Source organism: Tamandua tetradactyla, chromosome 23 (assembly GCF_023851605.1).
Source record: "Tamandua tetradactyla isolate mTamTet1 chromosome 23, mTamTet1.pri, whole genome shotgun sequence".
Classification (NCBI taxonomy): Eukaryota; Metazoa; Chordata; class Mammalia; order Pilosa; family Myrmecophagidae; genus Tamandua; species Tamandua tetradactyla.
Window position 1 is genome coordinate 19,148,189 of NC_135349.1, and position 13,598 is coordinate 19,161,786.

General features: G+C 36.8%; 1 protein-coding gene across 1 annotated transcript; it reads left to right on the top strand.

The window, feature by feature from the left end:
* Nucleotides 1-592: 592 nt before the first annotated feature.
* Nucleotides 593-9,975, top strand: LOC143666686 (vomeronasal type-2 receptor 116-like). The gene is made up of 5 exons (XM_077140291.1): nt 593-814; nt 1,274-2,080; nt 2,921-3,148; nt 3,480-3,603; nt 9,062-9,975. The coding sequence occupies exons 1-5, from the start codon at nt 608-610 to the stop codon at nt 9,973-9,975; spliced, it is 2,280 nt and encodes a 759-aa protein (XP_076996406.1). The 5' UTR covers nt 593-607.
* Nucleotides 9,976-13,598: the final 3,623 nt, after the last annotated feature.

The window sequence follows — 13,598 nt, forward strand, 5'->3', positions numbered from 1 at the left end:
GACCCTTCCATCTTTTTCATATTCTTTGTTTGAATACCACAGCCATGTCTCGTACTATCTATCTTGGGGCTTAAATGTCATGATTCCATTGACAGTCAGCAAAATGTCTCCCACTATTCTTCAACCCTTGTACCTGGTGTTAAAAGTACAGCCACTCTCTGAAATATTTTAAATGTAAGCATGAAAATACATCATGGGTATGAGATGGAAGCCATTTAAACCAATCTGAAATATTGACACTTACTGATCTACAACTTTATTAATCTCACCCTATTTTGTATACTGACATCCAACTTCAGAATGCTTGGCAATAAGCTTAGGACATACATTTTTTGAGATTGTATTACTTATATTAATATCAAATGCTAAGGGTGATAGGAGTGACACGTATTGATGAACATAGAAAATGTTGCAAGCAAACCAATCTCCAACCAAGGTAATCATTGTATCCTTGACTAGGGACAATGTCAAAGAACAAGATCTGAGATTTTTTTCTTAAAAATCTTTATGATCTCCATGCAGGTTTCTCTCCAAGCACTACCAATATGTTCTGGCTTTCATCTTTGCTATTGAGAATGTCAACAACAACCCCCATCTTTTACCCAACATGTCCCTTGGATTTGATCTTTACAATGCTTTGCCCAGTGACTCAAAGACATTGGAGAGTTGCCTGATATGGCTGTCTGGCATTGAGAAGGCCGTCCCTAATTATTCATGTGAAAGAGAAGGCAAGTCAGCAGCAGTTATTACAGGAATCACTTGGTCACTTCCTGCTCAAATGGGGACACTCCTGGAACTCTATAAATTTCCACAGGTGAGGATGGGTGTGGGATGAAAAGGAATGAATACTTGACTTCCCTAGAGTCATTCTCAGGGTTGAGGAATGAAAGAGAAAATTATGTTTATTTAATGAGAGAGTACAACTGAAATATAGAAGTGTGTCTGTGGTGTGTAACTTTTATTTCTCATGGACAAAAGAATAGGGAGACACCTTAGGAAGGAAGAACAAATATATGCAGAACTTCATGGGGGATAGTTTATAGAAGTTTGTGGAAATTGTGCATCTCAACAAAAGTACCAGAATGAAATAAACTTTCCCAGAGAACATTCAGAGATAAATGTTGCAGTGATACTGAAATGAGCAAATATTCTCTTCTATACTTCATTAAATAAAAATTAAGGGTGGTCAAATTTCCTATTTGGAACTCACTGCTACATTCTTTCTCAGATTACTGCCACTGAACTCAATATGATGAACTCTTTCATCTTTTAGCTTACATATGGCCCGTTTGAGCCTCTTCTACATGAAAATAACCACTTTCCATCAGTGTATCACATGGCTCCCACAGATGCTTCTCTGCCCATTGGCATGGTGTTGTTATTGCTGCATTTCCACTGGACATGGGTCGGGCTGGTTGCATCGGAAGATATGAAAGGTACTCGAATTGTGTCAGAATTGAGAGGAGAGATGGATAGAAATGGTGTCTGTGTGGCATTTGTGGAAATGATTGCTGTCACTAACAGATATGATTATTCAATGCACTTGAATTACATCCTCAGAATCCAAGATTCATCAGCAAGTGTTGTGATCATTTATGGTGACACAGATTCATTTCTAGGTCTGATCTTTGATAGATGGAATCGTGTTGTGACATGGAAAGTCTGGATCACCACATCACAGTGGAATTTTCCCAGCAGTGAGAAAATGACCATGTTTGACACATTCCATGGGACACTATCATTTTCTCACCACCATAGAGAGATCCCTGGCTTCAAACACTTTCTCCAAACAGTAAATCCTTCCAAATACCCAGAAGACTTTTATCTTGGTAAATTATGGTTTATACATTTTGGCTGTAAAGTTTCTGAATCTGACTGTGACAAGCTGGAGGACTGTATACCAAATGCCTCCTTGGAGTCTCTGCCTTTGCATGAGTTTGACACAACCATGTCTGAATGGAGTTACTATGTCTATAATGCTGTGTATGCTCTGGCCCAATCACTGCATGAAATGCTTCTTTTATCAGTGGACAGCCAATCTATGGGAATAGAAAATAATTTCAAGTTTCAACCATGGCAGGTAATAATTTACAACACTCTGGTTTCATGAACCCAATACATATGTATAGTCTCTTCACATGCATATTCATTATTTAATTTGGAAGCTCACCAAGTCCCCAAGTTGAATTTTATACTTTGCATTCCTTGTTAGAGACCAAGAAGTTCCTGTGATTTTTCACTATCTGAAAAGTGTCTTGAATCCCACCTGGTTTGAGTCAAACCGGTTATCTGTAGAAATGCTCACCAGGAAGATGGCACAGGGCATGCCAGAAATTGAATATAGTCAGCAATTAATCTAAAACAATGCATTGCATAACAAACACCCCTCAAACATTTATGGTGAAGCATAAATTCACCAACCTGAATTATATCTGGATATAACGTGTGCTGTCGTTAAGTGGAAACAGGGCTTGGACTAGGTCTTACAGTCTTCTCACTGTTAGTTGTTATGGTATTTTATTTAGAAAACATAACATTTAACCCTGCCAGAATTTAGGCAACAGACATTGTTACATCCATTTTGGAGATGAAACTAAAACTCTAATTGTTTCAAATATGTGTGGCTGGATTGAATGTAAGCAAGATTTGTCTGAATTTTTATGTAGAAAAATACATTGATCTCCTGTCCTTAAGCCAAACTTCAAGGATATGTACTGATATGATATTAAGTTCAACATGTGCTTCATGTGCATAACTTTACTAATACTCCTAAGAGTTTGGAAGAATTTTTAATGAAGGATTAAAGAGATTAAAAGAGGTTTGCAACATCATATATCTAACAAGTTTCAATGATATGATCTAATTCAGGTGTCCCCAAACCCAAGCTCTCTTTATTCACATAACTATGCATCTTTTGTAGCTCCACTCCATTCTCAAAAATGTCCATTTTAACAACAGTGCTGGTGAGCAGATATCTTTGCATGACAAAAGAATCTCTGAGTCCACGTATGATATTCTCAACTATGTGAGTTTTCCTCATGGAATTGGATTACAGGTGAAAGTAGGACAGTTTGTTCCACAAGCTCCACGTGGTCACGGTTTCTCCATAAATGAAGAGGTGATAGAGTGGGCCATCAGTTTCAAAGAGGTAGGTGGGAGACAGTTTTAAGTCTGAATTTACGCAGTTCCACATAAATAATTTTAAGAGTTCTGCCATGAGATTCCACACCTCCTTAACTCCATAGAAGGTCACTTATATATCTAATTTACCTAGAAACTTGAGTAATTTTCCTTACAAATTTTACAATAAGAAAATTTGTCATCAAGCAAGAGAAAAACAAATTGGCTGTATTTAATGTTATAAAGTGTGAGTTCTTCAAAACAACCAATTAAATGCAATTTTAATGAGTTTGGTTGATAGTCAACAGGATAACATTCTATTTGTATATGATTAATATTTGTCCTCTGATTTTCTACAGACGCCCCTTTCTGTGTGCAGCAATAGTTGCAACCCTGGATTCTGGAAAACTCCTCGAGAGGGAGAGGCCACCTGTTGCTTTGATTGCACCCCCTGCCCAGGAAATGAAATTTCTAATGAAACAGGTACAGGTCTACAGATAACTTCTCCACATCTTTCTCCCAGCTACTTACCTTCATCTGTCCAAGAAAGCAAAAAGTATCTGAAATAGAACCTTACATCAGAGTTACTCAATTATACAAGAATTTCATATTGACATCAACACTTTAACCCTTTCAAATGACATTCTGCTTCCATCTGGTCATTCCTCTCATTTTTAGACACACCTCAGGCCTTTTTTCAAGGAAATATTTTTTATATCTGTTTACCTTCATCATGGAACACTGTTTTTTCATCCTCACTCACTCATATCTAAGGCACTTTTTATCACTTGCATTTCCCAAGTAATTTCAATCATTTGACCACAGAAAATATTTGGGAAAAGTTCTTATAATTAAATTATGAATGAATTCATATGTTAATAAATCCTATGAAATGATTTACTGAATAAGAAAATGTGGTACTACAACCTGTTTTATATACTCAGCAAAATGCTGAATGTAATTCCACTGGCTTCAATAACTTTTCTTACCCTCTTTCCAATTACAGAAAATTGGGAACAGTAAATTATAGTGAATTCCTTTCTAAGGCTTTGCAATAATCACCACAGTAAAAATACCACTGTATAGACCCTGAGGGGGAAAACATGAGTGTTTTTCAATTTGCTTATAGAATTCAGGAAATTCTTCCAGAGACTAAAGTATTTGACTTATATCTTGAAGGGTGAGCATGTCCCGTTAGTGAGGGGGAAAATTTCTTTGTAGAGATCATATAAATGGCATTTCACTTTCTTTTGTAATATTAAAAGAACTGAAAGGGAATTTCCATATAGCTTGATCACCAATGATCATGTAGGTGGTAGGAAGCCTTGTTGTAAAAGGACAGAAAAACAATAATGAAGCAATACCCAATGTAGCAGACTGAACAGTGGCACACCAAAAACTTCACATCCAATATCTGGAACACAAAAATATTAACTTATAAGGAAAAAATGACTCTGTAGATGTGACTCAGGTAAGAATCTTGAAATGGGGAGAAGTTCCTGGATTCTCCAGGTGAGCTATAAATCCACAGTGTCTAAAAGAGAGGCAAAGGGAAATGTGATGTACACAGAAGAGCAGGAGTCAATGTGAATCAGCCACAAGTGATGAACTGCTGGCAGCCATTAGAAGGCAGAATAAAGAAAGAATGGATTCTCTCCTAGCACCTCCAAAGGGAGCACAATCCTGCCCAGACTTTGATATTAGTGATACTGGTTGTGAACTTCTGGCCTCCAGAACTATGAGAACATAAATCTTTATTGTTTTAAGTCACCAACTTTGTGGTAATTTGTTATAGCAGTCATGGACCAACTTTTTATGGACCACAGATATCATATTAAATGATAAAACACAAATAGGATACACAAATAACATTTGGTAGCAAAACAGAAAGCTTTAGTACTCCTATTATTATTATTTAACGTTGTACCAAATTTCTGAACAGTTCGAAAATTCAAGGACTATGAAATTTAAACTGCCATGATTGTTTACCAAGAATATTCATAAATTGACAAAAACAGTAGTGAAAGCCCTAAGAAACCAGTACATTTTTGTGCACTAGATACTTAATTTCAACTGGAAGAACATTTAAGTTTGAAAAAGGAAAGTAAAATAATATACGAGTAATTGGATGGTGCTAAGAGTTGAATTGTGATGCCCCAAAGACATGGTCAAGTCTTAAATCCTGGTCAGGTGAATTTGACATTATTTGAAAAGGTACTCTGAAGATAGTATTTGTTAAGACATAATCAGACTGGATTAGGGTAAGTCTTTATTCCAATATGACTGAGATTTTGATAGAAAGAAGGAATCTGTACACCAGAGAGAGAAGAGAGCCATGTGATGAGAGAGACAGAGACTGAAGCCCAAGGATTGCAGATATATCACCAGAGGCAGGAGAAAGGCAGGGAACAGATTCTTCCCTACAGGGGCCAGAGGATGCAAGGCCCTTCCAACCCCTTGGTTTTGAACTTCTGGCCTCCAGTACTGTGAGATAAGAAAGTTCTGTTTTAAGCCACCCAGTTTGAAGTATTTTCTTACTGCAGTCTAGGAATGAAGATGGGGGAAATACTGTTTCTGATACCTTCCAATACAAAGATTATTATAAAGACATTTCATTAAAGGTGGTTGTAATATTGTTCTGAAAGGCTAGTAAAAGATAATGATGTTCGTTCTACCACTGTCTTTCAACATTTGTTTGGAAGATGTGCTTAACATAGGAAGAGTTGAGAACAAAAATATTCAGTAAAGGAGATAAGAAAAATTAATATTTTTGATAGGCAGTATGATTGTATATCAAGAAATCAAAATATGAAGTTATTTGATTTACTAATATAATTTAGGAATGTGGTGAGGGAGGTACCAAATACTTTCAGAACAATTAGCAGATATTATAAGCAATTAATAATCATTTATATAAGGGTAGAAAAAGACTACATTTAGTGCTGCAACAATAATTAATATATCTAATGGTTAATTCATAAGAAGTCTGCACGACTGATTGGAAAAGAAATATTGAATATTATAGAGATATTTGATCTTGGCTTGAGAATTGCTTGGAAGTGACCTAACTTGACATACATCAAATATCGCTAAGTTATCTGAAAGAAAAATACTTTTTTTTTTTTTTTTTTTTTTTTTTTTTTAAAGGAAAGACAGAGAGAAGGAAGGAAGAAAGGGAAACATCTTTAAACATTTTCTTGTTTTATTGTATTCTGTTTCTCCGTTTTTGTTACATGGGCTGGGGCCGGGAATCGAACCGAGGTCCTCCGGCATAGCAGGCAAGCACTTTGCCCGCTGAGCCACCGCGGCCCGCCCAGAAAAATACTTTTGAATGGTCATTATAATAAATGTTTAGTCAATGACTGGATTCTAAATTTACCTGAAAGATTAATCAGAAAATATATCCAACACACATGAAAATTGGGGGCTTGAAATTAAAAATATTAAAAAATGTACTTTAAAAACATTGACTATTTAAGAAGTGACATAATAACACAAAAGACACCCACAGAGCCATGAAATTTCACAGAGATCCTCAATTGTAATGCCAGGTTATATATCAACAGGTAAGACAAGGAATAATAATAATAAATGCTTAGATAACACTTGATATGTGTCGGGTAGTATTTCCATTGCTTTGCATATGTTAACTCTTTCAACCCTCACAATTCCAGGATGGACACACTATTAACATTCACATCCTCTAGATAAGGAAATTTAGACAACTTCTTCAATATTACACCTATACTAAAAGTGTGAACTTCATCTACCACACATACTAGGTATTCATGCTATCAGGAAAACTTGATAGTTAATTGGCACAAAATTCATTTATATCCTCACCTCTTTTAGGCAAGTGTTAGAAAGAAAACATAAACTAGGTTTCTTGTTTTCATCTTTTTTATGCTAGGAATTTATAAAATGGATTATGCTTCCTTTTTAAAGAAAAATTTTGGAAAATATTGAATTACCATTAACTTTGAAAACACGAACACATTTAAAGGCAATTTACCCTAAAATGGAGAGCAATGCACCCAGGATAACTTTAAGCTGAACTTTTACCAGCCTAAGTGAATATTTTAACCTATCATGACTGACTTTATTTATATTGAGCACTGCATTTACAAATATGAATACATTTGAAAATTCAAGTTTCCATATCATAGCTAAGTACCAGGAAAATTTCTGCTCTAATAACAGAAACATTTTATTTCATAGCATTTTTTCCTTTTGTATTTCATATGCATTTTTCCCATTTTAAAACATCAACAAACCAGGAAAGAAAGAAGAAAGTAGATATCAATCAAATATCTTGAGGATTAATTCCTAAGTATAAGTCAATGGCAAAAACACCAATGAAATTTACAAACAGTTTTGACTACATAAAAACCAAACACTTTGCACATCTAAAGGCACACAAGTGTGTTATTAGTTTATATATGGTGCTCAGAACACTAGCCAGAAACCTTAAAGTATGAAAAGTTGAACTGGGGTGAGGGTGGAACTGAGACTGCAAAGGGTCTTTTTTAACCTGTTATGAGCTTGGACATTAGCCTAATAATGAAGCGCAGCTAATTTTTGACACCTATATGCTCTTAGTCAAAAAAGAAATATGAGTGCCAGCAAAACCTGAAAATCTGTACTTTGAGGAGGTGAAAATTGACTTCCTTATTCTGTTGCTTTTTGAAAATGCAGGTAGTAGTTCATTCTTGTATGGAAAAATAAAAGAAAACATTAAATGCTCTTCTCTATGACTCACAGTAGGTATGAAAATGTCATGCTACCTATAACTGCCATTTATTGAGAGATGAAAGATGCCTCAGGATGATGATATGTACTTTCTCTCCTTCACCCCACATTGCATCTTACAAGGGAAAGATTTCATCAACTCCATTTTATGATTGACTGAAATAAATCAGATCACATGCCTAAAAGGAAATATGCATCCTTTGAGGCTCCTTTTCACTAACTCCTTCATATCTTTTTTTGAACTAAACAAGGCTGTAACTTCACATCCTTAATAATGTAAATAGGCAAATAAAGAGAAAACCACAACAAGGTATGAAAAGTTCATAGAGGTGTGAGAAGGGTGCTCTGAAAGCAGGGATATGATAACCATCAGGATCAGGCTAATTCCCAGGTGAGATGCCAGCAGCAGAATTTATAATCACAGGTGTAAATTCATCTTGAGTAGAGGGAATGACAAGAATCTTGGGGAGGCAGAAGAGAAGTCTGCACATACGCATGCCAGTCTAGGGGTGTAAACTGAATTGAGAATTGCATGTAGGTTTGCATCTAACTTATGGGTGTGAAAAGATGAACTGGAGTGAGGGTGGAACTGAGATGGCAAAGGGTCTTTTTTAGCCTGTTATGAGTTTAGACATTAGCCTAATAATGAAGGACAGCCACTGTGGTACTATAGGCAAAAGAGTAAAATAAGACCTCATTTTAAGAAATATTAATGGTGTCTGACTAGCACTGATTGGTTGAGAGATAAAGATACAAGTTACCATTCCAGAAGTGAGTGATTCACATGAGAAAAAAGGTATAGCAAGTGAAAATAAAGAGAAAATGAATTTAATAATTTATCAGGCACCATAAAGACAATATTCTAAAGTCTTCATGTGAAATGGTCTAGACTTGATCACTTCTATATCACAGAACATAGAGTTGTCTGTCTCACTGCAGTTTCAGAATAAATGCTTTGGGCATTAACATAATAAATCCAAGTTATGACACTAGAGGTAATTATAATAGAAAAAGTCTGATACGGTGTTCAATAATGTGAAAAAAAATGGAACAAAGGAAAAATGCAATAAGGAGAAACGTTGCTTACATAAAAAAGAATAAAGTTAGTGGTTTTAATTAAAAAATATTTCCTGTTTAACAGTGTGTATTTGTTAGCAAACAGGTGACATCAACATCTCACATTTCTCAATAGATATGGATCACTGTTTCAAGTGTCCAGACTCTCACTATCCAAATACTGAGCGAGATCATTGTATCCAGAAGGTTGTGACATTCCTGGCTTATGGAGACCCTCTGGGGGAAGCTCTGGCCTGCACAGCTCTGTGCTTCTCTCTCCTCACTGTTGCAGTTCTGAGGATCTTTGTGCAATACCGAGATACCCCCATAGTCAAGGCCAACAACCGGACTCTGAGCTACATCCTGCTCACCTCCCTCCTCCTGTGCTTTCTCTGCTCCTTGCTCTACATTGGCCGTCCCAACACGGCCACCTGCATTCTCCGACAATTGGCATTTGGAATTGTATTTACAGTGGCTATTTCCACAGTTTTGGCTAAAACTCTCACTGTGATTCTGGCCTTCAAGGCTACAACCCCAGGAAGAAGGATGAGGCAATGGTTGGTCTCAGGGGCCCCAAACTGTGTCATTCCCACCTGTTCCCTGATCCAGATGACTCTCTGTGGGCTCTGGCTGGGAACTTCTCCCCCTTTCGTTGACAGAGACACTCACTCTGAGCCTGGCAGCATCATCATTGAGTGTAATAAGGGCTCTGTCACTGCCTTCTACTGTGTCCTAGGATTCCTGGGTGCCCTGGCCCTGGGGAGTTTCACCTTGGCTTTCCTGGCCAGGAACCTGCCTGATGCCTTCAATGAAGCCAAGCTCCTGACCTTCAGCATGCTGGTGTTCTGTAGCGTCTGGGTCACCTTCCTTCCTGTCTACCACAGCTCCAAAGGGAAGGCCATGGTGGCTGTGGAGGTCTTTTCCATCTTGGCCTCCAGTGCTGGACTCCTGGGCTGCATCTTTGCTCCCAAGTGCTACATTATAATGATAAGGCCCGAGAGGAACACCCTGATGGGGATAAGGGATAAAACACATTCTGCAGGGCAATGATCAAACATTAATGTCTTGGATAGGTGAGATTCCAAATTGATTTAAATTATTCCTTTAATAAGTTATGAAGTAACAAGATGGGAATTATATGAATTTTACAGTTTTCAACTGTCATTTGACTCGCCTTTCTCTTTTTCATAGGGTAAAGGTAACAACTCACAGTCATGTAACCAAGAAGTTTGGATTTAACAAATTATTATAACTAATTAATCATTTATAAATATTCTTATTTTACTTTCTGGTATGGTAGTATAATGAAAAGTCAATTTTATCTAGTGCCTTTGTGATTTTAAAATCTGGTACTCCTTTTATCCATTTTTTTTCACTTTAGAAACTTGTAAGGGCAAATCCCTAATGTTAGTGGAGGAAATTGAATCAGCTCAAAACCAACCATTAACTGCTTTTAGCACAGTTGCACTCTTTTACATCTGTAAATTGTTTCTCCATATACCTGCTTTCCAAATGATAATTCCCTCTCCCTTCCCTTCTGCCTATACTTGCTATGGAAATTGTAATGACCTCATCTCCCCTTGTTAGAATCCTTAAATGCCTCAAAGTACAAAGACTTAGGAGACAGAATTTTAGGCTGTTAGGTCATCAGATCTCCTGCTAACTCACCAATCCATGGTGTAGTCCCTATATTTTCATTGTTTCTCTATTTATATCTCTCAAATTTAAGCATCTCCCAATTATATTAGCCAACTCCTATAAGAGTATTCATTAGTTATTACTTCATTTCCTTGTCGTTTTGAAGTATTTCATTTGTTACACATAAACCTTTATGTATATATATATATGTATGAATTTGATTCTGTATTCACTGATGTAACCTCTCTTAACATCAGGTAGGTCTAGATAGCTGGTAACACAAGTCTTCTCCTATTGTTTTTCTTTTTGAAGTTGCCTTGTGTAACTTTTCTCTTTTACTTGAAAATCATCTGGAAATGTCATTAAAAATAGTGTTGGGATTTTGATTTTTATAGTTGTCCTGAGTATGAAATATATTTGGGGAAGATCTTACCTATATTTACTTCATTACAACTTTTCATTCAGAAACTTGGTACATCTCACTATTTAAATATGCTTCATACTAATTGCATCAGCCACCTTTTCCCAAGTGATGTTCATTTTACAAGTCCATCAGTCAGTGTCCCCACTTCAGCACTCAGGCCCTCTCTTATAATTGCTGATGTTGTCACAGAGGTAGAGGAAAAATGGCAGCACCACACCATGACTTGCACACCTTCTGCCTAAAGGAGTATGTACCTCTTGAGCTCACATTTCATTGGCCAATGTAAGCTTTCTTGTTGTGGTTGTGGACCCAGAAAAGTCATGTTCTCTTGATCCTGATCCAATATTATTAGGTGGGTACTTTAGATTAGGTTGTTTCTGTGGAGAGGTGACACACCCAATTGTGAGTGTGACCTCTTGACTAGATTACTCCCATGGAGCCATGGCTCTTGTTTAGTTTAACTGGAGTCCTTTAAAAGGAGATACTTGGAGTGCTGAAGGAGAAAGCTTAGCCAAGGATGTTGAGAAATGCAGATACCCATTTCCAGTGAGAGAGACAACAGAAGCTAGACAGGAACCAGAACCCAGCAGACATTGCCAGGAGCCTTTCCATAAGACACTAAGCTAAGAGGTGGACTCCACAGTTTTGTCCTGGAGCAGCTAAGCCAGAAACCACAGACACATAGAGGGCAAGCCACTGGAATCAGAAGCTGGAAACAAGGGAACTAGGAACAAGGCCTAGCAGATGCCAGCATGTGCCTTCCCAGCTGACAGAGGTGTTCCAGATGGAATCAACCTTTTCTGAGTGAAGGAAATCTCTTGTCAGTGCCTTGATTTGGACATTTTTATGGTGTGAGAACTGAAAACTTGCAACTGAATTAATCCCCTTTTAAAATGCATCCATTTCTGGTATACTGCATTCTGGCAGCATTAGCAAACTAAAACAGCAAGTCAAAAGGCCAAACTTAATGTCATTCTCATGGGTGAATAAAAGTATCCCACACAGAGGAAAGAAGCAGTTGATGCCAGTAATAAAAATTACTGCAGAATACCCCATGGTCACAAATGTTTACTTCCATCCATTTCACATGCATCCATACCCTAAAGGAAAAGGAAAGAAATGGGAAGGAAAGGAAAGAAATGGGAAGTGCCCATCAATAATATCATCAGGTCTCATGATAATTCCTACATCATGCCTAGGTGTAGCCCTTTTAATCTAGAGATAGGTGAATTAAAAAGAAAACTACCTCTTCATAGGAAATTGCTCATATTCAAAAAGATTTGACTTGTGAAAAGGCAACTTCATATGATTCAAATAATACAAATTGCTATATCAGTTAACTTTTTCATCTTTTTGCATGTGTACAAAAAAAATTTCCAACTTTCAAGAGTTTGCAACAGCAGAATTTATTCATTTACTTCTCATATTATAAATCTTGAAGCATTATATTTATCTCTTTATTCTGCAGCCTAGGTTAAAAAGCAACTCTGATCTAGGACACTGTTACTGTTGGAAGGAGAATACAAAGAATGTTTCAGAATCTAAATATGGCTTCTGCAACTTCTGCTTGGATCTGTTCACATTTTATTGGCCACAGAAAGTCACATAGTCAAGTCTGAGTTCAGTAGGATAAGAAAGGGAAATCCTCTTCTAAAGAAGGGCAAAAATACTTGGAACTAAAATGCAAGCTAGTGCTCCCATCCAGTCATTTTGTTCAACTAATTCTTGGGAGTATCATAGGCATTTTTATATTTTGAAGTCATATTTTTTGTTACTTTTTATTTATTATTTTTGATGTACAAAGAAGGATTTGGTTTTTGTATATTGATTCCTACAGAACCAGCAAACTGGTCTGAAATACTTGGATATATTTCATAGTGAACACATACAAAGTTTTTATTTTTCACTAATTGCACATATTTATTGTCATATTTATTTCTAGGATTCATTACATTATCTAGCATCTTGTATCAGAGTTATGATGGTTTAGGCTACTTGGTAGAGTTCTTGCTTTAGTTGTAATGTTGCAAAGATTTTACCACTACTAATTATAACATATATTTTGTGAACTATATTTCTGGTCAAATTAATAATACTTTGGACATGTCTAGACTCTCAAGAATAGGATCAGGATTACTGTTGAATCTTGTGCTATGTTTTTCATTATCTAGTGCAACATTTCTGCTGAGTGGAATTGTTGGGTCATATGCTAATCGTATACTCTACTTAAGGAATAAATACAGTAAGTAATTACAGGCTCTTTCATCCTATCTCAAGTTTCAACCCATTTCTAAGCTTTGAATATTTCACACAAATAATATTTGCAGTGCATCAGCCCTGTCCTTCAGAGATGGTGGTCCGGTCAGTCATTCCAGGGAAGTGGACAGAATGAGATTACCATGCCCCGGGCTGAAGAGCTATGAGGATGTGGTGTTCTAAGCTTCTAGTGAAGGTGGTCGTATGGTCCAGGATGAGAAAGACAGTCAGCGCCCCGGAGTACATAGAGGCTTGCAGCTGCTCACACCAGATTGCTGATCTCAAAGACACCCAGGAAATACTCTAAGTTCCATAGACCTAAGGCATTCCCAGATTTGTCCATTCACTGTGGATC

Coding starts and splice junctions, on each gene's coding strand:
- LOC143666686 (XM_077140291.1), top strand. CDS start 608: ATGTCCCTTGGATTTGATCTTTACAATGCTTTGCCCAGTGACTCAAAG. Junction 3,149..3,479: donor GGGCCATCAGTTTCAAAGAG/GTAGGTGGGAGA, acceptor GATTTTCTACAG/ACGCCCCTTTCTGTGTGCAG. Junction 3,604..9,061: donor TGAAATTTCTAATGAAACAG/GTACAGGTCTAC, acceptor ATTTCTCAATAG/ATATGGATCACTGTTTCAAG.